Source organism: Mesoplodon densirostris, chromosome 3 (assembly GCF_025265405.1).
Source record: "Mesoplodon densirostris isolate mMesDen1 chromosome 3, mMesDen1 primary haplotype, whole genome shotgun sequence".
NCBI lineage: Eukaryota > Metazoa > Chordata > Mammalia > Artiodactyla > Ziphiidae > Mesoplodon > Mesoplodon densirostris.
In genome coordinates, this window is record NC_082663.1 from 67,740,734 (window position 1) to 67,767,884 (window position 27,151).

Sequence of the window (27,151 nt, forward strand, 5' to 3'; positions counted from 1 at the left end):
GATAAAGAAGATGTGGTATATATATATAATGGAATATTATTCAGCCATAAAAAAGAATGAAATGCCATTTGCAGCAACATAGATGGGCCTAGAGATTATCATACTAAGTGAAGTAAGTCAGACAGAGAAAGAAAAATATAATATCACTTATATGTGGAATCTAAAAAGATGATACAAATGAACTTATTTACAAAACAGAAACAGACTCACAGACTTTGAAAACAAACTTATGGTTACTAAAGGGGAGAGGTGGGGGGGAGGGATAAATTAGGAGTTGGGGATTAATATATACACACTACTATGTATAAAATAGATAATCAAGAAAGACCTACTGTAAAGCACTAGGAACTCTACTCAATATTCTGTAATAATCTATATGGGAAAAGAATTTGAGAAGAATGGATATATGTACATGTATAACTGAATCACTTTGCTGTACATCTGAAACTAGCACAACGTTGTAAATCAACTGTACCCCAATATAAAATAAATATTAAATTTCAAAAAAGGACACAGCATGATTCCTTCTTTTCAGTTTATAGCTGACAACAAAAATAACTGATATTCACGGAATTCTTTTTTTTGGTTATCCTATCTATCCTCATATTTGAGGCAGTTGTTATTAATATCCTTCTTTTATACATGAGACAACTGAAGCACACAGTAGTTATAATCAAGTTAGAATATTAAACTTTAAAAACTCAATAGCAACTCATAGCATATGTAAATGATAAGTCAGCAATGCTCACAAAAAAAAGAAAAAGAAAAAAAAAAGGTCATTTTCCCAAAGAAAGGTCAGGAGAATCTTCAAGGAGAAGGCAGGAACTGAATCAAGCCTTAAACGGCACAGTCACATGGCAAAGAATAGAGAGCAGGCTCCAGAGGAGACAAAAGCATGGAAAACGTCCCCACAGAATCAGGAATTCGCAAGTTCAGGGAATAATGAGCAGACTTATTGTTTTAAGCAAAGGATTCACTTAGTTAAGTGGTTGGAAAAGAAATTTGCAAAGTAGGTTTATCATCTTCCTAATAGAGTATCTAAATTCATGATTTTGCAATGTATACTTTTTTTATTCCTTGAATGTCTTGTTAAAGAAACATGCTTACATGCTATGTCTGGGATTGGTTTCTAAATAATCCAGTGTGTATGGTGGGAGGCGTGGGGCTGATGATGTAACACTAAGTATCTGAGACTTAGTTACACTCTTCTTTCTTCCTTTGTATGTTTGAATTTTTTCAAAATAAAAGATTTTTAAGAGGCACTTAAAAACATACTATTATTAAAGAAGTGGGGTGTGTATATCTGTGTGTGAAACCGTTTACAACTGAAAACCATTTACAAGTATGCACTATATGATACATACAACTTTGTTCCTGGGGTTTATAGACCCTTAAATTTAAACAAATAACCTTAGGTGGTACAGTCTTTTAGATGTACTCAGTCTCTGGTCAAGAGTGTTTCAAACTCACGGACACTAGCCTACCATTGCTCAGCCTACCTAAGCATTCCTCTTAATGCTTAGCATCTGTTGCCCACTGATAAAATTTTAGTCTCAGAGTTAAAGGAAACAGATGTTACTGTCCTTTAGAAAAATAATTGAGATTTTCAATACGAAAATGTTATTAAAGGGAAGGGAGGAAGCTAAGAAGCAAGCAAACATTCGATCACAATATAGAGGGTAAGATGATTAAAAAAAAGGTGATAAGGGAAGTAAAATTCATTTACTATGTTTTTTTCTCAGATCCTTCAAATCATGCAACCTTTTTCAAGGTACTCTGTGTTTTTGTACATGCTATCTATTTTTTTCAACCTTTTGGTCTCAACTCAAGAGTCACCTCTTCTGAAAAGTGTTCCTTGTCCCTACTCCCCACACCAAGCAAAGTCTGTATCTTTGTACACCTATGTGTTACACACATACCTGCCACCCACCAAATTGTAGTGTAATTGTCTCCTCTATTTTATTGAGGTTCTTATCAATCCCCTGTGCCTATTAAACAAAATAGTGCACAGTAGTCACTGAAAAATGCTGAACTAACAGGAACTTGACAACAATTGCAAATAATGAACATTTCAACAAATTCAAGAGAACATTTTAACAAATTCAAAAGCACACTTAGATTACAAATTAACAATGCATGCTATGTTTTCTTTAAGAGAAACCTCCACACATTGCTTTGCATGTATATTTACTTGTCTGATATTTTGGAAAATTCAGAATGAAGAAGCAAATATATTTATGTTTATGGTAAGGGACCAGGCTGTAGGGTTTCTCCTCAGCATCCAAATCTTTTATCACTAACTGGAATTCGAGAAAGTTCAATTGAGCAGCCAGCCTCGAGGTGCCTGCATATGGGAGTGTGTTTTTCTGAGTTCACTTAATTTGTAAGAGAGACACCCTCAAGAGTTCTGGATGCCTGAGTAGGCAAGCTGGCTGGCAGAAAATTCTTGGACCTGAAATAGTTCTCAAACCTAAGGTTTACCTAATTTTCATCGAGTACACCCAGTGGCAATGCCCTGTGACAATGCCAGGGAGTATACAATGGCACGCTATTCAGTTTAATAAATTTAGCTAACTATTAAATAACACACATTGGAACTAAGGAGTTATAAAACACAAGACAATGTGTTTGTTCTGGAGGCTGTAGGGAAGAATCTCTTTTCTTGCCTTTTCCAGCTTCTAAAGGCTGCCCGATTCCTTAGCTTTGTGACTTCCTGATCACTCTGACCTTGACAACTTCTTTTGTTACGTTATGACTGTCCCGCCTCCCCCTTACAAGGATCCTTGTGAATAAACTGCCCCGTCTCCCCATAATTCAAGATAATCTTCCCATTCCAAAATTCTTAACTTAATCACACATGCAAAGTCCCTTGTGTCAAGTAAGATAACATATTCACAGTGTTTTTTTTTTTTTAAAAACGGGTTGGGGAGAAGGGCATTGTCTACCACACCTACATTTCCTTTTTATAAAGAGGTATCCAGTAACATTCCCTAGACTCAGGGCTGCCTGTAGCAACTTCTGGAGCACATCCTCAAATACAATCAGAATGGTAACCTTTGGGGTCCTGGAATACAGGAGCCCTGCCCTGACCCTAACTGGCAATGAAAATCCCAAACTTTTTTTCTCCAAAGGCCCCTTTTACTATCCCTCCATATTCCAGACCCATCATACTACTCAGAGCTGATTAGAGCTTCTGATATGCTTCAAATCATTGTACTAAACTAACTTATCCAAACCAGAGGAAATACACTTAATGACTCAGTCACTTTGTATAATCAATCTGAAGTAAATCGCAATTTGTTAGGCCACTGAAATAACAAAAATAATTCAGACTTTCAGTTGGTCACCACTAGATCAAACTGTTCATCAATGAAAGAGAGATTGGCCAATGCAAAGCTTAGTTTCCAAACATGAAATAACCTCTAGTGTTGACACATCTCTTTAAAATTCTCTGTTCTCAAGTCAATTTGAAAAGTTAGGAATATTTATTTCAGATTCAATTTCTATCATTTTATCTATAAAGATATAATTTCTTATTTTCAGAGTCATTCCTGAACGTTAAAACTATACTAAGTATGGATATAAGGGCAAGAATTCAATACAGAGTTTTGTTTTTCGCTGTAGAAATAAAAATGCTTCTAAGTAAAAGAATACCCAAAACATTAGGAACAGAGGAAAAAACGGCGAAAAGATCCAAGCAACAGAACATAACAAATAAGGAAACATTGAGAAAAGCAGAAGAAATACACATATTGATATGCTAAACAGTGCTCTGCCCAAGATGCTAAATGACTGGTTTCTAACTGTACTTAATTGGCAGAAAGACTTCGACTAAGCCTCCAGTATATTCATTAGTCCTGGATCACTTGAGCTTCATGGAGCTTATTTACTTATTTTTAGGATTAGCAACACAAATTATTTAACCAATGTATTGATTAAGGCCCGTTTTTATGCATAACACTGTCTAGGAGCTTCAAATGTTGACTATGTGGGAAATACACTTTTACTGACATATTAACTAATTCTTCCAGTTTAACTGAATACCAAAATTTTCTAAAACTGCAAACACTAACAATTTTACTTGTTTTAAAAACCTACTGTTTTTACACAAAACTAAAGTCACTGATCCCTTTCTGGAGGTGGAAGGAAACCCAGAAATGACATTCCTGACCTAATTGTGATAGAAATTATACAGCACTGGAAAAGTGGGTCAGCATTTTATCATTTACAAATCTAGGTGAGGTCAGCATTTCCCAACTAGTTTCTACTTGTAAATTCATATGCACCACTATTATCCCTTAAAATGGAGAACGTGGAAATACAGGGACAAATGTAAGGTAATATGTGAATGTGCAAAGACACCCAACACCCCGTGTGCCCAAGATAAGTGACCACAGGTGACTGAAAAGATTTCTAATAACACACAGAAATATTAACATTTTCTTTTGCACCTCAACTCTATTCTCCACTGGCAACATTGGTGGTCATTTGTGCCTATTTTCATCTCATTGTCATGGTACCTAGAGTGCATTTGCTATATTTGTGCTGCTTAATTTGAGCTATTTTATGGACACCTCACATCTAAATATAAAGCAACAAGAGTGTCACAGGTATTAACAAGAGAAAGCATACATATAACTATGATTAATAGTAGACCTAAGAAAATGAAGATGTAAATGCTTCACATGTCCTTGATAAATTGATAAGATAATTGATAAGAGATAAGATAATTGATAAGAGAAACTATTCTGAAGGAAAAGTGCAAATTCTGCTATGAAAAAAGTACTCTGATCATGCAGTCAGATAAAGACAAAGAATGACAAAATGGAAAAACCTGCAAAAATATCAAGTCAGGGTAGGAACCCTGGCTACTCATTAGAATCACCTAGAGCTTTTAAAAACAATCAATGCCCAGAAATTTGGACTGAATTGGGTGGGCATATAGTTTCTCAAAGTTCCCTGGGAGTTTTTACTTGCAGTCAAGGTTACAAGTCACTGTGCTACAGAAGACCAGCATCTACTTCAGATACCTACCTATTAGCCTGAGGTAGTAGTTTTCAAAGTGTAGTTTATGGAATCTTTTCATGGGTTTATGCCGTCAAAACTCCTTTTATAATGCTAAGAAAATAACCTTCCTTTCTACTGTGATGTCATTTGTATTGATGGTGCAAAAGCAATAGTAGCTACAGAATTGTCATCTTAACAAACTCCCTCCACCCTCAACCACTGAGGCATACAAACACTGCTTTTTCTCTTGAATTTCCTGTGGAATTATCGGCATTGTTGTATAATAAAAAGGGCTCAAGGTTTGGTGACAAACAGAGCTGTTAAGTTTAAATTTGAGCTTCACTATTTATCAGCAGTATGGTCTTGGGTAAGACACTTAATCATTCTGCGCCTTTTTCTTCATATGTACACTGTGGCCAATAATGTAAGTTTTCAATAAAGCATTGTATGTAAAACACATGACAGAGTAGGTGCTTAATCAATATTTCCTTGCAATCCAACCAATTATCTAAACTGGAGTTGTGCTTCACCACTCCTTACTAAGCACCATCAAAATGATTTTATTTATCCTTATCTTTCAAACCTAACTACTATTGTCAAGAGTTAAGGCATTCAATCATCTACTATCACTGTATTTGTTTCTAAACTAGTCTTCCAGATTTTAATCTTCTATGTAAATAGACCCTGCACATTGTTACCAGTTGGTTTTCCAAAATGCACACCATTCTTTTCCCTGCTCAAAGTCTTTATCAGGTACACAAACATCATCAAAATAAAAAGGCCTTGAAATGACTTCAAGATCTGGCCCCAATCTTTCTAGTCTCATCTCTCATCATTTCACTGCTTAACTCCTGTTCCTGCCAGTCCCCAAGCAACTATTCGACTTCATGCACTTTGTGTCCATAACTACCATTTCCTTTATCTGTCTGAAGGATAGAAAATGCTTTCCCAGCTCTAGCTAATGATTCCTTCCCTAATCCCTACTCACTCCTTAATATACAGGTCAGAGTGTTACCTCTTTGGGGATGTCTCCCCAGCAGTTCTGAGCCACAATTACTCTTTGCTCTGTTTCTAACATATTTCCTATGTATCTCAGCTACAAGATGAGGGAAACTATCTCACACCCTTTCTCTGATATTTGATTTAACTATAAAATGGGGGCAATAGGTCCTACTTTGCAGGGTTTATGAGCATTAAATGAATACATCTGTAAGTCACGTAACACATCAACAGAGGAAGAAATGAAGACAAACTTCCTCAGGTTGATCAAGCAAAGGCTGGGCACTGGGAATGATTCTAACCCTGTTTGGCTCAGTCTAAAGCCCATGTTCTTTCCACCACACATGTCGTCTCTCTACGTCCTAGCAGCTAACACATAAAATTTACTTATTTAATACTCGCCCCCACTGGACTGTAAAATCCTTGAAGACAATGAGCACGTTTTACATGACTTTGTATCCCCAGACTCTCATTCATTTGAGTACCAACTCTGACACTGTGATGTAGAGATTAAAAAACGCAGTTCCTACTTTAAGAGCTCTGCCTAGAGAAGGGAAAAATATAGGCAACACTTTACTGCTGTTTTCTATGCAAGAGAAGCACTGGGGGTATATACATGGAGTACAGATGTCCAAATAGATACCTAAAAGGAGCAGAAGAAAACAGAAGGTACAGGGAAGCCTTCTTGGGAAGAGACGAAATTAAAAGTATTAATTCATAAATGATATAATTATCAGACTGTTTATGCTTTGATACTTGTAAATTATTATTGCTGATAAACATTTTATGGTCTTCAAATGCATTTTAAAAAATGGATTCATTAAAATACAGTAATTCAGATTTAAGTCATTATCACTGGGCTACCTCACAAATATACCAAGTGTAGGTGGTACAAACTCAAAAAGAAACCTCATTGTGTAGCTCTTCCAACTACAATGTACGTTTTCTGAAATGTGGACAACTTAAGCTCACAGGAACAGGGCAGGAATGAAAAATTAACCACCGGGCAGTTGTTTCTATTTTCCCCCATGTCTGATTGACATGTTATATCTGATAGCAACAAATCATTACGACATATTTTATCCTCAGTTATGTTGTTTTTATTAACAACAGCATGAGGACTTCTGGCATCTGAACATTAAAATAAGTTTGAGTTCTGGCTTCACTACCTACTAGGTGTATAACCCCAAGCACGTCAGTCTCCTTGTGCCTGACTTCCATTGCCTGCAAACATATATTCAGTTTCGAGCCTGAAATAAGACAGTGCTTATAAACTGATTTTTCAAATGCAGCCTGGCACATAGCAAGTGCTAATAAACGAGAGCTATTATAGTTACTTTGAAAAAACAAGTATGGCCAGATGATTCAAATACTATTAATCTTAAACACAGTATGTCTTGCTTCTAGATAGCACATAAGACAGTAAGGTGATGAAAAGAATAATCTATCTCTGACTGTACTATGAGCAAAATAGCCCAACTTCAGCCTCGAAGAGCATATGCAAGAATTAAGAGTAACAGTCTCTCTACTCTTTTTGAATTGAAAAAGGAACCACATTTTCTAAGTTAAATAACCGCTCACTCATGACACAAGTGTATCCGTCCTATCATGTGGTAGGTGGAAAAAGACGCTGGCCAAGGAAGGAATAACCCGCTAATAAACTGCCATCTCATCTATAAATGGTAAACTTCTCCAGGGAAGACACTGTGACTTATGCCCCAGCTATAACCAAAGTAGCTGGCATAAAGCAAACAACAATTAATGAGTTTTCGATTAAATGTCTAAGGGTTTTGTGCTGTATGGGATTCTGCAGGAACTTCTGGGAACACAAGCTCAGCAACTTTTCACTGTATAAGAGCTTTTTTGTCATGGTTGCTTTTGATACCATAATAAAAGGCATGCATCTTTTCCCCATAAATATGCTCATAAACGCAAATCTGGCACATGGACCTCATACATTCACCTCGAGGCCTGGTGTAGAGGCTGTTGGCATTTACCGTAACAAAGGTGAAATGCCTGCAGACATAGCTTGGGAGATTTTTGCTATTACTACTGATTATTACATCTGTCCTCTGCCTATGCTGGCTTTATTTTTCTCAACCTGGAGACGTAAGCATTTTGCGAAATTTTGTGACTTATTTCAAGCTTTTCTAAAAGGCCCAAACTATTAAAGGAATCTGCAATAAGACAAAGTAACACATAAAACCTTCCTAATGTGCGGAAGGGGAGGAAGGCCCGAGGCCAGACACACTCCAAGCACATTAAGCTCCTAGAAGAGAAGCCACCTCCGCAGACAACTCCAATCATTAAAATATAGCTCATAAAGTAGCATCTCTAAAGTTGAAAGAATGGAGTTGGAGGGACCCAAAAGGCCACTAATTCAACATGTGAAAATTAAGGTGTAGCACTTGGGGTTTATTTGACAGCAGGGAAATAAAAACCTGGATCAGGCCCGCAGAGAGATAAGGCGCCGCAACATAACAAGCGCAAACCCGGGCAGCACTAATGCCTCAAAATGACCACAAAGAGTCTAAGTAACTGATGGGTTAAACCAAACCAGCGCACTTCTTCGAAACAAGTCAGGAAAGTGGCCTCGGCGTGTGAGGAGGGGTTCCGCGGCCCCGGGGTCTTTCTTGGGCTGCCGGCCCTGGTTCTCCCTGGTTGGACGTGGAGGGGCCACATGGCTCCCGGGCCTGTGCATCCTCCGAGGCCCGGGAAAATCAAGTTAGTGACAGGGTTCCCTAGCCGGGGACCCGGGATCGCCGCCCAACCCTCCAGCCCTTGTGCGGGCCCGCAGCCCCTTCACAAAGCTCAGCCGCGACCCCAAAGCCCCGGTTCTTACCATAGTGAGGCCGGCGAAACACCAGCCACATCACCCTTCCGGGCCCTGGGCGGAAGAGGCGTGCTGGCCCGACTTGCCTTTCTCGCTCCTTCCGCGGTCTGGTTGGGCCTGTCAGGGTACCTCCTCCTGAGCCGCATGTCTCAGACTCTACGATAGGCTCCTCTGTACCGGAAAGGGCGGGGTTTAAGTGACGTCATTCAGCCCCGCTGAAGTAAATGACACTCTCATTGGCTGCTGGTCGTCTGCCTGTGGGAGCGGGGCTTTTCGAGGAGACCGGAAGTGGAATTACTGACAGGTAGGGTCCTGAAGTGGCGACTGCCTCGGTAGTCCAGTTCTTTTCTTTTTTAGCTTTGTAGAACTCCGCAGCGCGCAAATTTTTTCCTGCTTGGATTCCCCCGCCTACGATGTGTAAGCTTTTGGCCCTTCTGTTTATGGACTCTTCGGGAACACCTGGGTTCCCTGGGCTTACACGCAGGGCGTTCATCTCCTGGGCTCCCTTCTCAGTTTCTCCCTTTGCACCTGAGAGAGATTCTTTGGAATGTAAAGCGCCTTTGAAATGCCCTGTAAAGTTGTGGGATTAGGAGGACACTTGAATTCGGTGGGTTGTGTTGAGAAGGTGTTGCATCATTTCTCTAACATTGGCGTTCTCTCTCTTCCAATCCCCAGTTTTTTGTAAATTGTAAATGGGTTCCATCTGGGGCTGAAACGTACTAGGCCCGTTGGGGTCAGGAAAGAACTTTCTGTGGTAACAAATGGAAAGGAACTGCGTTTCCTGAGTTCAGTAGTTGATTAGGTACTTCAGAGAAGGAGTCCAGCTGTAAGATCAATAACATGCCAACTTTTTCTTTTAATCAGTAGTATTATTATTTAGCTTTCTCTAATTTTAATAATCCCATTAGATAAGACTCTATTCCCCCCCACCCCGAGATTCTTTTTAAAATGTTATCAGTTTTTTAACGCTTTGACTTAAAGTGGGGTAGAGAAAAAGAGGAAAGGAAACTCACATGAGGTGTTGATTTATGTGCTGTTCTTGGCCAAACTATGAGACCCTTCTATATTTAGGGCAACACAGTGATTAGAACATTTGGGTTTCTCCTGTGATTACATCGTTGGCTACAGCCCAACACGTTTTCTTTTTTGTTTTTTAACCATAACTAACTTTACTTTTGAATCTATTGAATTGTTAAGAGTTGGTCAAATACACAAATTTAGCAAGTATTTAGCTGAGCTTTATTCATGGGATCATGAGAGTGCAGTAGAGGAATAAAGATGGCCTGTTCCTTCCAGAAATTTAATGGGCATGGGGAAGAGAAGAATAAGAAATGTATAAAAACGTACTGTACCCTCCTCCTATCAAAAAACAAGCCATAGTGCTCTGGCTTGTGATTGCTTTAGAGTATACCTTGCAAGTCTTGCCATTCAAATTAAATAACCTTGGCTTAGTTATGGGAAATTATGTTGTGCAACTCATCAAGCTTGGCTTCTAAAGTAGTAACTGTGTCTGCAGACATTTTGCTTTCATGTGAAGATTGTCTTCATCTTTAGGAACGCTTAGGGTAATATGTAATACCTGAAGTGCACCAGGAAACTGAAGTTGTTAGAGATCACAATTTACTATATTTATGGATTTGAATTAATTTTAGGCCATGGGCTCTTATGTACTTCAGTTTCAAAATAGGAAAGAACAATGTCAGTTATTTTAAAGTTACCCATAGAGGAGCCCACATAGCAATAGATAAGGCTGAACATACGTAAATGTGTAGTTTGTTTTTCATGTATCACAGCAAACAAAGTTAATCTGATGTGTGGCAAGATCTCTAGGGAGGTGGTAATTGAGCTATATGGTCATTAAGCACATAAACTCCCTGCTCTTGGTTTTCACTGCCAGTGAACTAATGTAAGTACTATCTTACATTGCCGTTTCCAAAGTCTACTTTCCATAGCTCTGCTATGGATTCTCATTTCAAACTATCTTGGATCATTTTCTTACTTACTAAAAATGAAATCTGACTCTATCATTTCCTTCTTCAAAAATTATTGTCTCTCCTGCATCCAGAAGAGTATTTTAAACTTTGGTTTCATGGGTTCAGTAGGATTGTATGCAAAAATAGTATGTATTTATGTTTTTCTGTGGAGAGAATGCATAGGCTTCCCCAGTTATTGTAAGGATTAAATGAGTTATTACAAGTAAGTCATCTAGCCAGGTATTTGACATACACTAAGCACTCAGTAAGGGTTGCCTGTTGTGTGCCTGGCTTGCTTTCTTCACTAAATTAAAAACTCTTTGAAGGGAGGGATAATGGTGGAGGGCTGATTGACTTGCATGTTAAGCACTCAGTAAAAGGTTTTTTAAATTAATGGTTTTTAAAATTAAATTGGTATTGCTTTTATACCACCAGACCACTTTCTTCCCTCTTCTCTTTTTACTTTGTGTCTAGTATTGATAGCGTTGATTATTTCCTTTTATCTGACTTCCTTTTTTCCCCCTCATTCAATGATATTCACATATGTTAGAAGACAATGGTTTTACTTAACTCGTTTTCTTTGATCCTCAACTAGTCTCCATAGACTGAGGTTGAAGTTCTTTGTTATCTAGTGTTCGTCTTTGTCCTTTTTTTCTCCCTCTTTTTTTTTTTTTTTTTGCCGTACGCGGACCTCTCACTGCCGTGGCCTCCCGCGTTGCGGAGCACAGGCTCCGGACGCGCAGGCTCAGCGGCCATGGCTCATGGGCCCAGCCGCTCCGTGGCATGTGGGATCCTCCCGGACCGGGGCACGAACCCGCGTCCCCTGCATCGGCAGGCGGACTCTCAACTACTGCGCCACCAGGGAAGCCCTCCCTCTTTTTAAATTCTCTTTCCCCATGGCTCTTAGATTAAGACCCATAAAATTTTGATTGACCTGCATGTTATTTCTTTCACCTTAAGAAATGCTTCTTTTAACTTTTCTCTACTTCCAACCCCATTTATTTGCTCCTCTGAGCAAAAATCCTTTAAGGAGTTTCTATGCCCCAAGTCCCAATTTCCCTTCTACTGTTCTTTCTTGAGATCCCTTCAACATGGCTATTGCTCCCCCAAATGCTCTTGTTAGCGTCAGCAGTCAGTCTGAAACTGTGAATTGTTCATTTCCATATATCATTGCTATTTCTTGTCTCCAAGCCTTTGCTCGTGCAGCTTCTTCTACCTGGAATGTGTTTCCTTGTCTTTTTCCTTCCACTCCTAAACCTTTTCCACCTTTTAAGATTTATATCAGATATAACTCAAGGAAGCCTCCCCTGAAATTTCATGCTGGTTAACGTGCTACTTTTCAGACGAGCTCCCACCCTGCCTCTGCACTTTACAAGCTTGTATAATAATCCTCTTTGGGTGTTTCTATCTCACCAGAGAGCTGGGGATATATCTTACTCATCTTTGAGATATGAAAGCCTGGTACATAGGATGTAGTCAGTGAACATTTTAATGCATTAATGGCATGTCCAAAGTCACTCAGCTACGAAGCTATAGAGTTTTGATTTCAATCTGGGTCTTCTGAGTATAAAATCAATGCTTTATTTGCAATACCTTGCTTTCAAGAAAGAATGTGGCTATCTTCAAGCTAGTTCTTTTTGTACTAGTAGGAGGTAATTAATGCATTTTATAGCCCTGGGCAGTTTGTTCCTTGTCCTTTGTGAAGCTGATGAGAAAGTGAGTTGTGTCTCTTTCTAAAACACTGGCAGAAATCAGTGAACAGAGGGTTATTATAGTCAGCAATTTTTTTTTTTTTTTTTTTTTGCGGTATGCGGGCCTCTCACTGTTGTGGCCTCTCCTGTTGTGGAGCACAGGCTCCGGACACGCAGGCTCAGTGGCCATGGCTCACGGGCCCAGCCACTCCACGGCATGTGGGATCTTCCCGGACCAGGGCACGAACCTGTGTCCCCTGCATCGGCAGGCGGACTCTCAACCACTGCGCCACCAACGAAACCCAGCAAATTTTTAATATTGATAAAATTGGGCTCTTTCTAGAAAAAAAAACACCACTGAGACTTTCGTTGCCCAAAAGAAAAAATCTGTGTGAGATTTCCAAACTGTTGATGAGGCATTCATGCTTTTACTAGATGCCAGTATTGCCAATAGCTTTAAATTAAACTTTTGCTTTTGTGCTATTGGGAAATCCCAGGGTATTTACAAGGTAGTGCACAGATTTTCTCCCAATGATGGAAATTTGCTCTTAAGATTGAGTTAATGATGGTTAGTTTGTTAACATGATTTCTGATACTTGGCACAAAAGTTAGGTACACCAATTTTGCATATAAAACACTGTTTAATTCTAGATAATGAGCCAGACTTTCCAACTACCTTTTATGGCAGGCATTCTAGATTCAAACTTCTCTCTGAATATCATCATCATTGTTGCAGTCTGTAAACCAATCTTTTATAAATTTGTCTAGCTTTTAGGACTAACAAAAAAGGAAATAATTTAATTCGATAAATTCTGAAAACGCTTCGGCGGCTTTCACCCTTAGCAGTGGGGTTGAAAATGATGATCAGGCTTGGAATTGCTGCAGTCAAAAACAAGTATTACTTGGAGTACACTCCTGAATTTGTGCCTTGTTTCTTTGAGCGTTACTAACCCTGCAGAAGTGACCAAAATGTTGAAATAAGCAAGGAGTTCAGTCTGGTCTTTGTGTGAGAGGATGCTATTAGCTTACTTGTAATTTTGTCGGAACAGTTAGTGAGAATTTTATTGAACAAAGAAAGATCTTGCTCAGTTGGAACAGAAACAAGTGGCTGCCAAGAAATAAGATGCAGCCATTCTTGAAGAGACTCATCAAAGTGTCCTGACAGTATAAATATTGACATGCCGAGATATGTCAATATTTACCATAGAATTTGGAAGTTGCCAAGTTCCTGTTTAAGAAATGTGACCCTAGCATTGAACACAGTATATCAATAAATAAGGAGCATGTCCAAATGAACAGCTGCTCAGAGAAAATCTCAGAGAAAATAGGATAACATCTGTCTAAACTTTAGGGCACTTCAAAAGTTAAATTTTAAAAATTTATTGATGCTTCTTTGGTAATTTTTAGGTAGATACATGTATAATATAGTATATTAATATAGTTCTATATGTAGGTTTAACTTAAGTGTTTTTTAAAAAAATTACCACATGGTTGCAATTTATAACTTTGTAAATTAGTGGTGCTGTGATACTCATCTCTAAAATGAATAAAAAATAAATCTTGCCATAATATTGTGTTTAAGAACCAACCTCTTCATTTTAAGCATTATTCTTACAGGAATTGGCTCGTCATGGCTTAGATATTACTTTTGGGAACCAAAAGTTTGTGCTCTGAGAATTTAGCAATAGAGAAAACATAAGCTTCTGAAGTTTAACTGTAATGAAGAAATTTGTCCTGGTTATTATCTGAAAACTATGTCTTAGAAGAAAATCTGTAGGGTAATGAGCAAGTAAAGTCAATATGTTTGGTTGAGTATCACAGGTCACCACTGTTAATTCCCATATGAATATCACTGTAATATAACAGAGCACTTGGTGAAAAACAGATGTTTGAAACCTTTATATCAAGTCATTGGAACCACACAAACAACGTGACATCTATTTTGCAGACTTCTAGAAGGTTAAACTTAACATTCTTAGAATAATAATAGTCCAAGCAGTCCTAGAAGAGCATAAACCATGGGTATTGGGACTGGTCCTCTCATTGCTTCTCTTTTCTGATAGCAAAGATTGATTTTGTACAGTAATCTAATCATGTTACCATATTGTAATGTTATGTTTATATTGTGAACAGTGAATCCAAAGTACAATTGAGGTCATATATTCTTGCAGAAGCTACATTTGTTTCTATAAATAACTTGATAAACATGAAGAAACAGCTTTGCTTAGAGGTTCATAAAAGGCTTTTGATCTATTTTCAGTGTATTAAAGACAGAAGCAAAAACACAATTTTAAAATTTAAATTGACTGGATCCCTCTTTTGGGGAGGCTTTGCCAATATTTTGAGGTAAGATGTTGAGTTTTAAGGAGAAAACATTAGAATATTAATTAGTGATTTTTAAAACTTGGGAAACATTTTTTGCCCTGTAACGAAGACTTGAACCTTTGTTTTGAATAGACGTTTATGATTTTTTTTCTAGAATCATTAGCGCCTTATGCAAAATATTTACCAGTTGTCTTCTTGAACCACCTGTTTACTGGTTATTTATTATGTAGTGACAACAAAGTCCCAGTGTTTTTGAAATGCCATGTGTTTTGGATTTGATAAGAACGGAAGCATATAAAGCTGAAAATGTAAAACCTCCTGTTTGGTATTGAATATTATGTTTAATAGAGTGTTTCCCAAAGTGTGTACTTATACCACTGATGGAGTATATACATTTGCTTACTTACAACTGTTTTGCACGTACTTTGAGATAATTCACGTAACCAATGAATGACAATGAAGATTCGTCCTGAAATATGCCTGATTCCAAAGACTGACACAGGTAGCTTAAGGAAAAAGGAATTTCTTGGCCTCACACCTAAAACATTCACAGTTAGATCTAGATTCTGGTGCTGCTGAAATCAGATCTGACCTGCTGGCCACCCCTCAGTTCTACTTTCTGCTCTCTTGGTTTTGTTCCCAACAGCTCCAGTCTTACAGCGTCGTAACACCAAATCCAGTAGAGAAGAGTATCTATCCTTTATATTCAAATAAAAGTCCTGAAATTGAGCCTTACTGGCCTTAGTTGTCCTAACTTGAATCACGTGCTCATCTTTGAATCAGTTACTGGGGATTAAAATGTAATGTTGGTTTAGCCCGGGTCTGTGTTCTGCTGGAACTTGGGGCCAAAAGTCAGCTTGCTCATAGCCTGTGGATAAGAATAGCAGATGTGAGGCGGGGGGGGGCGTCACTCGAAGTTTTATTGCTACCAGTAGGGAGTCTGTATTGGGTAACAAAAATCAACAAATTCTCTCTAAATGTTGGGTGAATGAACACTTTTAACCTGAATTGTGGTGGGGCATGGACCAAGACACTGATGGCATTCTCTGACCGATGTTTAGTGACAGCTAATAACACAGAGCTCTTCAGTTGAGAATGGAGGAGGAAAAGTATAAACTAGAGTCATTCCAATTGGTACAGATTAAATGAGTTCAGCCATTTAAGTTAGAATCGTTTATTGATTACGAGTCAGGAACTATAATAGGTATTTGACTTATATTGGTTAGATAAAAAAATCAAAGATGTCATGAGTCTAATGATGTGCCATAGGATGGGAAATTTTGGAAAGTTTCAGTACAATTATTACTTCTGGTTTCTTTATTGTGGATATTCTGTGCAATCTTTGAATATACTTGTGATTCATATTGAATATTTTGTTCAATTAAAATTTTTTACACATTTTGGCCTTAAGACCAAATTACTATTTTTTTTAAAATGTTTGTTTATTTTATTTTATTATTTATTTTCTTTTTATTATTTTTTGGCTGCGTCAGGGCTTAATTGTGGCACGCGGGATCTTTGTTGAGGCATGCAGGATCTTTTTCGTTGTGGCGTGCAGGTTTTCTCTCTCTGGTTGTGGTGCGTGGGTTCCAGAGTGCATGGGCTCTGTAGTTTGCTGCATGCGGGCTTTAGTTGAGGTGTGCGAGCTCAGTAGTTGTGGTGCATGGCCTTAGTTACCCTGCGGCATGTGGCATCTTAGTTCCCTGACCAGGGATCAAACCCACGTCTCCTGCATTGGAAGGCAGATTCTTTACCACTGGACCACCAGGGCAGTCCAAAGACCAAATTATTAATGTATAGCTGATAAATATTGAAATAATTTAGGTATTTTTATTATCACCTTTTCAGTTGATTATACAAAACAGATTTTTTATCCTTAGTATCTTTGATTCATTATTGTATAATAAAATTCAACAATGCATTATGCACTAGTATCCCTGGTGTAATGTTTATCAGATAGGAGTATTTACTAGGACCAATAATGAGTTCCATACTTCTTTAGATAGGCTCCTAAATTTTGAAGTATTAAATTATATATGTAAGAATAAACTTCTAATAGACGACTTTTTCTTTTTTACAGAAGTACCCTATACAAACAATTATCCTGATGGTCAAAGAACACTTTTTGAAAACACTTTTCTTTTTCTTTTTCTTTTATTTATTTTTTAACATCTTTATTACAGTATAATTGCTTTACAAGACTGTATTAGTTTCTGCTTTATAACAAAGTGAATCACTTATACATATACATATATCCCCATATCTCTTCCCTCTTGCATCTACCTCCCTCCCACCCTCCCTATCCCACCCCTCTAGGTGGTCACAAAGCACCGAGCTGATCTCCCTTTGCTATGCGGCTGCTTCCTACTAGCTATCTATTTTACGTTTGGTAGTGTATATATGTCCATGCCGCTCTCTCACTTTGTCACAGCTTACCACTTTTCTTTTTATACATTTTATTATGGAAAATTTCAAACATATGTAACAGTAGAGAGAATAATGGATTCCTATTATCTAGCACAACAATTATCAACTCATGGCCCATCTCATTTCATTTATATCTTACTCAAACTTCACTCTTCTTTTCTAAATTATTTTTAAACAATCCCAGACATCATATCACCTGTAAATATTCTAACATGTATCTTTAAAAAGTAAGGACACTGTAGAAAACATAACCACAATTCTATTAACATAGCTTAAAAAATTAACAGTAATTCCCTAGTACTACCAGGTACCTAATCTGTCTTCAAATTCCTCAAATTACTACTTCATAAATTTTAATATTTTGTTGGTTGAGTCAAGATTTAAATAAGGTCTTTAAATTGCAGTTGCTTGTGGCTTTTAAGTCTCTTTTAACTTAAATAGTCCAACCCTCCTCTCCCTTTTGCACTGAAGTTTACTTGTTGAAAAAACTGTTAGTTGCCCCATGAAGTGTCCCACTGTTTAGATTTTGCTGATTGCATCCCTTTAGTGCCATTTAACATGTTCCTTCATCCCTTGTGTTGCCTATAAATTGGAGGTTTGATCTGATTCTGTTGAATTGTTTTTTTTTAGCATGAATATATCATAAGTAATGCTATGTAGAGTTTTATGGCTTTTACCAAGGCAACCAATGGGTTATGAGTTCTTTTTTGTATTGGTTAAGCCAGTGGGTTTTGAATTCTTTTCTGTTTATATCTCAAAATACAGTAAGTTTGACGTTAAGACAGAATTTGTATTAGGAAATAAAAGAAGTCAGGATGTGGGGAAAGGGAAGAGGAATACTTATATATATAGATATGTTTACTGGCCATAAATTTGTCATTACTGTAGTAACTCTTCACTTCTCTAATTTTAAAACAAGTGATGTTAGGAGTTCCTGTCTTGAGCCATATAGACTCAAAGAATGTTTTTCTTTAGAATTTCATGAGTTCTCATTAGTAGAAGAAGGATTGGCTCTATACTTTGAAAATTCTGTTTGTGGTTAGAATAATCTAAAATAAAGCAGTTGTTTGTAGAGAAGGTATGGTAAAGTTGTATAAAGAACTTACCCTCTACTATTTGAAGTCTGTACCTGGGTTATTTTGGGTTATACATCAGGTCATGATTTAGATTTGTGTTAATACATTGTGATACTTTGTTCATAGGTTAAGAAAAAGCAATTCAGTACCTTGATAGTTATAAAATGAGAAAATTCAGAGAGAGGCTGAGAGCTAAGAAGTAGAGTTAAATATGAGACTCATAAAGAGGCTGTCTAGGGTTGAGACACTTTTAAGGCAGTGTGTTGGATAGACCTAGTTTTGAATACACTTCTATCTTTACTACACCTTGCTGAATTTCAGTTTTCTTGTTTTTAGAATGGTTCTGAAGATTAAAACAATATATGTAAAATTCTCAGCACAGTTCATGACATATGCTCAGTTCATTTTTGTTCCACTCCCTCACTGACAGCCATATAGCTTGAGTTTTTAGGATAAATTAATGACTTAATAAAGCTCTATCTGTATCGTACATTTTAATTAGCTATATATGTACCTTAATTTTTGTGCTTATCTAGTTGTTTTTGTTCTCAGATTATTACCACCCTCTTTTTCATTTTGTCCCGAGTCTAAGAACCTCCTTAGATATTAAACCAGATATACCTGAACTGAATGTTTTCATCTAACTCTCTAACCATGATCTTCATGTCCTAGAATAGTCTAACTTGATTGAATCTTATTGGCCATCAGTTAAATAGATACCTCTATTACAGATAATTTCCAAACAAGGTTTAACCAAAAATTAGGCATTTCCAAATAACACCAGTTCTGTAAAATTGGTCATGGTCATCATTTGTCTATGTTTTCTGAGCAAGCAAGATACCATACTAAAAGACACAAAAAATTTAATATGATTTTGTTTTTGAAAATTTGATCATTTATTTTGATGTACGTCTTTATTTAGTTTGGAGCTAGGTCCCTTTTTATAATGAAAAGCATTTATATCAGTGGGCATCTTCCTGGATATTTTGTGCTATGTTTCATTGGACATTCTTGTATCTTGGCCAAAGAGGAGTATTCATGCAGGAAGAATTGAATTTACTAATATGCGTTTCACTTGTTAATTAAAGATAATTTTCAAGGCATTGGATTACATTGTTGTTGTTTTTAGTGAATCTACGAGTTTATTATTGGAATTTTATTTTATAAACATTGGATTCCTCATATGGACATACTCTTAATATCTCTTGTTTTTGTTTATTTTGGGCCTGTAAGTTTTTTTTTTTTACATTATAAAATGTAGCAACTTCATATATCATCTACCATGTATTTAAGGTATCTCCTCCTTACTTTTTTATTATTATTTTAGCTCCCATCTAGCAAAATTATATACTACCTTGTATTTTAGTTATAATTTTGTAGAACTCTATTTTGTCGTGTTCTTGTAACTGGATTAAAAGCTCCTGAGGGAAGGCATCATTCCTTTTTTTTTTTAATTTGCTGGTGTTCTTATTGAGCACAAAGTTTGCACATAATGCTTCCTCAGTGAATGTTTGACTGGTAATGGAGTGGACTTTTTTTAACTGGCTTTCCTCAAATTGATATCAGTTCATTATTTCAATTTATGGAAAGTTTTGGTTTTGTTCTATGTACTAAGTGACTCTGAAACTAACTTTACTTTGAATGGCTTTTCAGATCAGCTCTTTAAATTCCTCATTGCAAAATTAAACTTACTTCTCTTCCACAAAGTAGCTTCATTTGTTACTAAATATTTTATTAATTCTTTGGGGAAAGTGTTTGTTTAAAAGATAATTATTTCTAAAGAATGTGATATTTCCAACTTCTTCCTAATGAGAAAAATCATCATTGATGACTCTGTAGTTTGAATTTTGTTGATGACTTTAATTGTTTTATAGGATGAACATCTCTGATTCAGTGCTATTTCATAATCTTTTTAGGATTTAGTTTCAAAATTGATGTTTTGTTGTAGTCAGAAAAAGACAATGGATTGATTAATCTTTCTGATTAATATGGTAATGCAAAGAGGCTCTTTCTTAGCTATGTGACCTTATTTTTTTGCTGCCTGCTACAGATATTGGCTGCCAGACACTGCCATTCCACACTGTAGAAGCACAGCCTCCAAAATTCTGATACCTTAATAACAAATGACTTTTAATCTAGGTTAACTTCATTGCTTGCTTTATTCAAATGTTGTAGAAGTCAAACCATAGGAAGTCAGCAGAGTGGTACTAGAATTCTGAAGCTGTCAAAATTCCATTTCAGAGTCAGAAGCTGTATACTCTAAACTCACTGTTGAGTGATTCAATGGGCATAATTCAGCTCAGGCCCTCTTCCATCAGGAGGAAGAGCTGGAAGAATCTCTCTGAACACGATGATCCTGATATCTTCTCTATATTAGACCTTCTTTCTTTTTTCCCCAGTTGGTGAATAAGATGATTGACAGCTGGGATCCTTGGAGGCTGATTCTAACTGCTTTCAATGCTTCTGGACCTTGAAAGGATGGATAGATATTCACAGGTATAGACCAGAGGTAGATATTTTAGGAGAGGGAATAGCATAAGCAAAAGGGCAGTTGCAAGGGTGGATTCAGAATTCCTACTCAGCCTTTAGGTCTTAGATCTCATTTCCTCTAGAAAACTTCCCATGACTGTCAATCTGGGTGTGTCTGATCTGGGTTCCCCTCTTGCCTCTTACTGCCTTTTTATGGCTCTTAACCTCAATGTTTTGTAACATGTGTTTATTTGACTTTCTCTTCATGAGAGTATAAATGTTCTGAGGTCAGGGGATATGTCTATTTTATTCATAGGTCTATTCTCAGCACCTAGCATAGTACCTGTTGTCTGGCAGGATCTAAATAAATATTTATACATGACTCGTCATATTTCAAAAGTCACTTTTTTTGTGAGAGGCCAATCTGGGCCTCTTTATCCAGTGACATTAGAAAAGACCAGATTTCTCAGGTAAAGTTTCCCTATTCCAAGAGCTTGGGGACAAAAGAATTGATTTCCGATTTAGTGGAGGATATACACCAATAGCCTTAAATAAAGCTGGACTAAGGCTATTTTGTTTGGCACATTGGGGTGTTTTCCAGCACCAATAACCAATTCTCCAGTTCTCCAATACCAACTAGGTGTCCGAAAATTCAATTTAATTCTTACACTGCCTACCTGGAGTTAGTGTCAGTTTCCATAGGTTAAAGGGTTCAGTCCCACAAGACTGCTGTCACTTCAGATGCCAGTTGCAGGTCCCGGGTCACCCATACTTCTGACCTGCTATAAATTGGGGGTTCCCATGACCATCTCCTCAGATTTGATAATTTGCTAGAATGGCTTACAGAACTCAGGAAAACACTAAAACACTTTACTTTTTAATTTACTGGTTCAGTAAAAAAGATACAGCTGAGGAACAACTGGAAGAGATGCATAGGACAAGGTATAGGTTAGGGTGCAGAGCTTCAGTGTATTGACTGGGTAAGCCGCTCTCCCAGTACTTAGATATGTTCACCAACCCAGAAGCACCCCTCCCCCAATTTCTTTGTTCCAGAGTTTTTTTTTTTTTTTTTTTTTTCTTTTTGCGGTATGCGGGCCTCTCACTGTTGTGGCCTCTCCCGTTGCAGAGCACAGGCTCCGGATGCGCAGGCCCAGCGGCCATGGCTCACGGGCCCAGCCGCTCCGCGGCATATGGGATCCTCCCAGACCGGGGCACGAACCCGTATCCCCTGCATCGGCAGGCGGACTCTTAACCACTGCGCCACCAGGGAGGCCCTGTTCCAGAGTTTTAATTGAGCTCAATCTCCAGTTCCACACTCCTCTCTGGAGTTGAGGTGGGGGTGAGGCTGAAAGTGCCAACCCTTTAATCTTTCGGCCTTTCTGGTGAACAGCCACATCCTGAGGCTATCTAGTGACCCCACCCTAAGTCAACTCATTAGCATAAACACTGGTATGATTGAAAGGGGCTCTTCATGAAAAACAAAAGACACTCCTGGTGTTAGGACTTGTACTCTTCATAAATTGTACAAGGCTTGATTTAAATTTTAGGGATACAAAGTTTCAATTCAATTTGAGAATGCATCACATAAGGGGACTCAGAATTGAATCTTTTCTTTGATCTTGGAATCTCCTCCCACTAGAGTTATCCACAGTATGTTCAGGGATGTGTTTGAAAGTGACTCAGACTCAGCAATTACAGCATGGGAGATAAGTGTGTAATTATTCGTCCAGTTAGGTATGTTAAGTAATCATGTGCCATTTATAACTTAGTATAATTTGAACCATGTGAAATTGCCATTTTTTTATAGGTTAAAAAATGTGAAATATTGGCAATTTCATATGGTTCCTAAATTCTTTTGTTTGGCTGAATTAGGTAGGGTCACCAGTTGAGGATATGTTGTAGGGTTTTTTTTTCAGGGTTAACTCTCATTTGTACCCCAGTCTTATCATTCATCCCCTTGTTTGCCATTAGAAAATAGGCAGATAAATGGGTATAGTTTTAAGTAAATGGTGGATTTGTGAATGGGGGAAAAGTATAGTACAAGTCTTGTTTCTTTTCCATACAAGTGCTTTTAGTTACATTTCAGTTCTGAGCAGGACATTTTTCTAGTAGAAGGGGCTTGAATCTTTTGATCTTTTTGATCTGGCCACCCAAGATGTCTATTCTCTTGATCTGTACATCCCCTGCTTAACCAGTGCCTGCTTCACCTACACCCTCCTCACAGGACTGACCTTCTTACATACGTGCCCCTGCCCCAGCTAGTGATTGTTCACATCAAGGGTCAGTGAGGGGCCTGTGCCCCTCTGCTAGTTTCCCTGGTAGTTGAGGAGCCCACCTGATGTCAGTTCCCCCTGTAACTGGGAACTTCCCCCTTCCCACCCCCCTGGAGCGAAGCCTGCCATCACATCCTGCCTGCTGTCTGCCACACTTGGTGAGGTGTTGCTCCAGGATCTTGCTTCAGACATGTAAGCTCCCCTTATACATTAAACCACTCATGTCTCTGTTACTGACTCCAGGCTCTTTCTTCGGTCTTGAAGCTGGGCAAGTACAGGCCTTGCAGGCCTGCATGGTGTAGCCCAACAACTTTGTGTAAGCTTAACTGATGGTGTTTCATAGGAACCTCTTCACTCTTTCTGAAATTAAAATATGAAAGAGGGTCAAAATTTTGAGGCTTAAGAAATCATAATTGTTAAATTCTTAATGAAAAAATACTGTTGCTTAAGCTAATACTATATTTGAGGTACTATCTTCTTCATTTCTGTTAAGTGTCTTTCTCATAAGAAACTGCAATCAGAATGGAAGTATTGTTGTGAACATTTAGAAAGTTTCCAAAATGTTAAGTATACTCTCATTCTTTCTGCCAAAGTTGTTTGTAATCAAAAGTGTCCATTTGATGAATATAAAGGAAATCATAGTCTTGGAACTTTGAGTCCAATTCTAGGTGTTAGATTTTATGTGGGAAATTTATTCAGGCCATTTTATTGTTTTTTAATACTTCATTGGGTAAGAGAAAAGAAAGGAGAGGAAGTGGAATTTGAACAAATCACTGAAACTAATGATTATTAATGGTGTTTGTAAAAGATAAGCAGAGGAAATGAGCAGTAATATGATATTTGGAATGCCAGCAGCTGGCATTCCATACTCATAAGAGATAATTGAAAATAGTCTGTAACCATGGCAAAGATACTTTAGGTTTAGACTTATTTTATTGTTCTAATGCTTTATTCCTGAAGCATCAGATTGTTTATTTAATGTCTTCTTTGAATATCAGCTGTATATTACAAGTGTTTGAACAAGATTATACCAACAGTCTTAATTATATTTTGCTCTTAGGGTAACCAACCATCCTAGTTTGCCTGGGGTTGTTGAGAGATTTCCTAGGACATGGGACTTTCAGTGTTAAAACCGGAAAAATCTCAGGCAAGCCTGGACAGATGGTCTCCTTACTTTCATTTCAAATTTAATCGAATGGAGAAAATCCTGACATAATTAGAAAGGTATTTAAGAATCCTGTAAATTCTTTACCCTTAACGTTTAGAAAATTCTAACTTGAAAACATTATTTCAGGAAAGCATTTCTTCTATAGAAGGTTAGTTTTGTTTTAATTGCTTTGGAAATTTAAAGGTAAATTGATTTTGTGGTCATTTTTCAAAAAGACCTTAATTTACCCTTTGGTCACATAGATAACAACCAGCAAATCGACATGCTATTAATAATGAAAATGCTAGGAATAAATTATTAATTAAAAAATACTCAGTGTGGGAATTTTGATAAGATAAACAGGAATAGTCATTGCTTTTAAGAAGTTCTGAACAAATAAGAAAATAGTCTTCTTTTCTGAAATTGTTATATGATGTTTGTCTTAAACGTAAGTAGCTGAGCGGCTGTTGTATAAACCTTTCTTTCCTTTTTATATATCCTTGAAGTTTTGTAACATGATAAACTTTTAAAAATTTATCACACTTTTGGTTTACAATTTATATTTTTTTCTTTTCCTCGTTTTTAAAAAAGGGAAGGTCAAACAAAATAATGTGATCAGGAATCTAATTACAGACTATTAACAGCATGTGCATGTGCTAATCTTTATTCTGAACTCACTTTAGTTATCAGCCTACTTTTCTCAACAAGGGGGCACTTAAGTTAATTGCTTCATTAGAAACATGCTTTTACCCCTTTCTGATCCATAAGTACGACTCCTTGGCAGAGCTGCAGAAGTTTGAACACCTGCAGCCCAAGCATCTTGAAAGGAAGCCATAACTCACTATAAAGGAAAATAAAAGAAGCTCAAGTTCAAAATGGTGTTATCAATGATACAGTGTTGTCACTAACTTGAGCTGACCTAAGAGAATTGGCTTCTGCATTGCTTCTTATCAGCATCCAAAAGGGCATACAAAATTCTTTGTAAACTAATTTAAAAAGTGTCTTGTTTATTCAGAAGCAACTGTGAATGGTATTTGTTCAGAGTCTAGATCACATCAGCCAACAACTTATTTCTCTTCTAAGAGAGAAGCCAAGTATCAAAGACACAAAGTACTAAAGATAAGCTTCTCAATTCTCAACTGTTCTGAGCTCTCAATAAAGCTACTGATGTACAAATTGGGGTGGGACCCAACTGTTTCCACCTGCAGGCTTGTCTTAGATCCTTGGCTCTGGCTCGAGAGGTGCTGATACTAGTCTGACCTTTAGTGCCCTTAGAAAACAAAACACAGGCTTTCTTATGGCCCTAATCAATCATTCCTTCTGAAGATTCCATCCCCTTTCTTCAAGTACTAGTCTTGGGGCAAAAAACCCATGGCTGACTATTCCTATTTACAGTGCTGGTGAAAGCAGAGATCCTTGATTCGCTCTTAGGGAATCTTAAAAGACATTATAAGTCATCCTTTTTCCTGTTTCTATGGTGGAGTCTTAGATGATTTGTATTTGATATTTAATGAGAGTGTGACCTCAGTAAGTAAAAGAATGAAGTGCTTTCAAAACTGGTTCAAATAGTATATTATCAGGAAATTAAGACTCAGTTGATATAAAGAAAACATTTATAAGGCTATTGAGGTATAAAATACTTACAGGATACTGAGTTGTCACATTTGAGCTATTAATATGTTACGTTCCTAAGTGTGGCCAGCAGGTAGCATCCAAAATTTCAAATCTGAGTTAACTAGAATAGAATCTTTAAAATAAAATCATTTAGTTTCTGTGATGAGTATCTAGAGTTAATCAGAAAATTGGAAAATATTTGAAACATGAATAATTCAAAGATGTTAGAACTAATCTGACCCCTAAATGTCTTTTTAACATTATTATGACTAAAACCTTTTGTATCATTGTGAAAGTAGGATTTACTGATAGGTATCTGGAATATTGAATTTCAAATTAACTTGTTTCTATAATTAGAAATTTGTCACTTGTTTCAAACATGCTAAGAAATAACAGTGAAACCAATTGCTGTTTTAGAGTAATTCTAAGTTTCATTAATGCTAAAAATAGCCAGGATTCTTCAGGCACATTTAAGAAAAAATAATCTGCGTAAGTGTGTGTGTATCTTTGTGTGTGCATATAAATTCTATACAGGCAAAAAACTTCATCAGTAGTTTCTATTACATTCTTCCCTCCCAGAATTGTGGTTTTGGGCCCATTAGAATTATGTAAGCCTATAAGTATGTCTTTTTCAATGATTGGCATAGAAAAACAGTAACACATATTTTCCAGTAATTTTCGAATTTAAGAATTGCAGACCATGTGGGTAATTTACTGCATGTTAAATGTATTGACTAATTGATCTAAAGAAAATATTTACAAGTGGATGAAGCATTTCAGAATTAAGTACATCTAGGCAAAGAAGAGCTCAATGTAGGAAAAATTTTTGACTAAGTGAAATATTTAAAAATAATTATATTTTTTCAGTGATTATGATGTAGTCAAATCTACAAATTTCATATTTAAAAATATTAACATAATTGATGTGGCTACAAATATGGTTATTTTAAACTGTCTTTTTCTTCTGGGAAGAAGAATAATTTTCTGAGTAAACTTTAGGTAGATATTAGAATGATTGATAACTTATCAATTTAGAGGTATCTTACACTTTTTTTTGGAATTTTTGAATTTTATTTATTTTTTTATACAGCAGGTTCTTATTAGTTATCCATTTAATACATTTTAGTGTACACATGTCAATCCCAATCTCCCAGTTCATCACACCACCCCCCCACCCCACATTGCTTTCCCCCTTTCGTGTTCATACGTTTGTTCTCTACATCTGTGTCTCAGTTTTTGCCCTGCAAACCGGTTCATCTGTACCATTTTTCGAGGTTCCACATATAGGCGTTAATATACGATATTTGTTTTTCTCTT

General features: G+C 37.1%; 2 protein-coding genes across 5 annotated transcripts in view; one reads left to right on the plus strand and one right to left on the minus strand.

Annotated features, from left to right (window-relative positions):
• The window catches only part of TMEM167A (transmembrane protein 167A), a 33,991-nt gene extending 25,033 nt beyond the window's left edge, over positions 1-8,958 (minus strand). Inside the window, exon 1 of the mRNA XM_060093115.1 lies at positions 8,849-8,958. Coding sequence (XP_059949098.1) covers positions 8,849-8,851 — 3 coding nt within the window. The 5' untranslated portion in view covers positions 8,852-8,958. The remainder of the gene's footprint in view (positions 1-8,848) is intronic.
• Positions 8,959-9,137: 179 nt separating this feature from the next.
• The window catches only part of XRCC4 (X-ray repair cross complementing 4), a 391,068-nt gene continuing 373,054 nt past the window's right edge, over positions 9,138-27,151 (plus strand). For all 4 annotated transcript variants that reach the window (XM_060093120.1, XM_060093117.1, XM_060093118.1 and 1 more), the window contains exon 1: positions 9,138-9,256. The gene's annotated coding sequence lies outside the window, so the exon portion shown is untranslated. The remainder of the gene's footprint in view (positions 9,257-27,151) is intronic.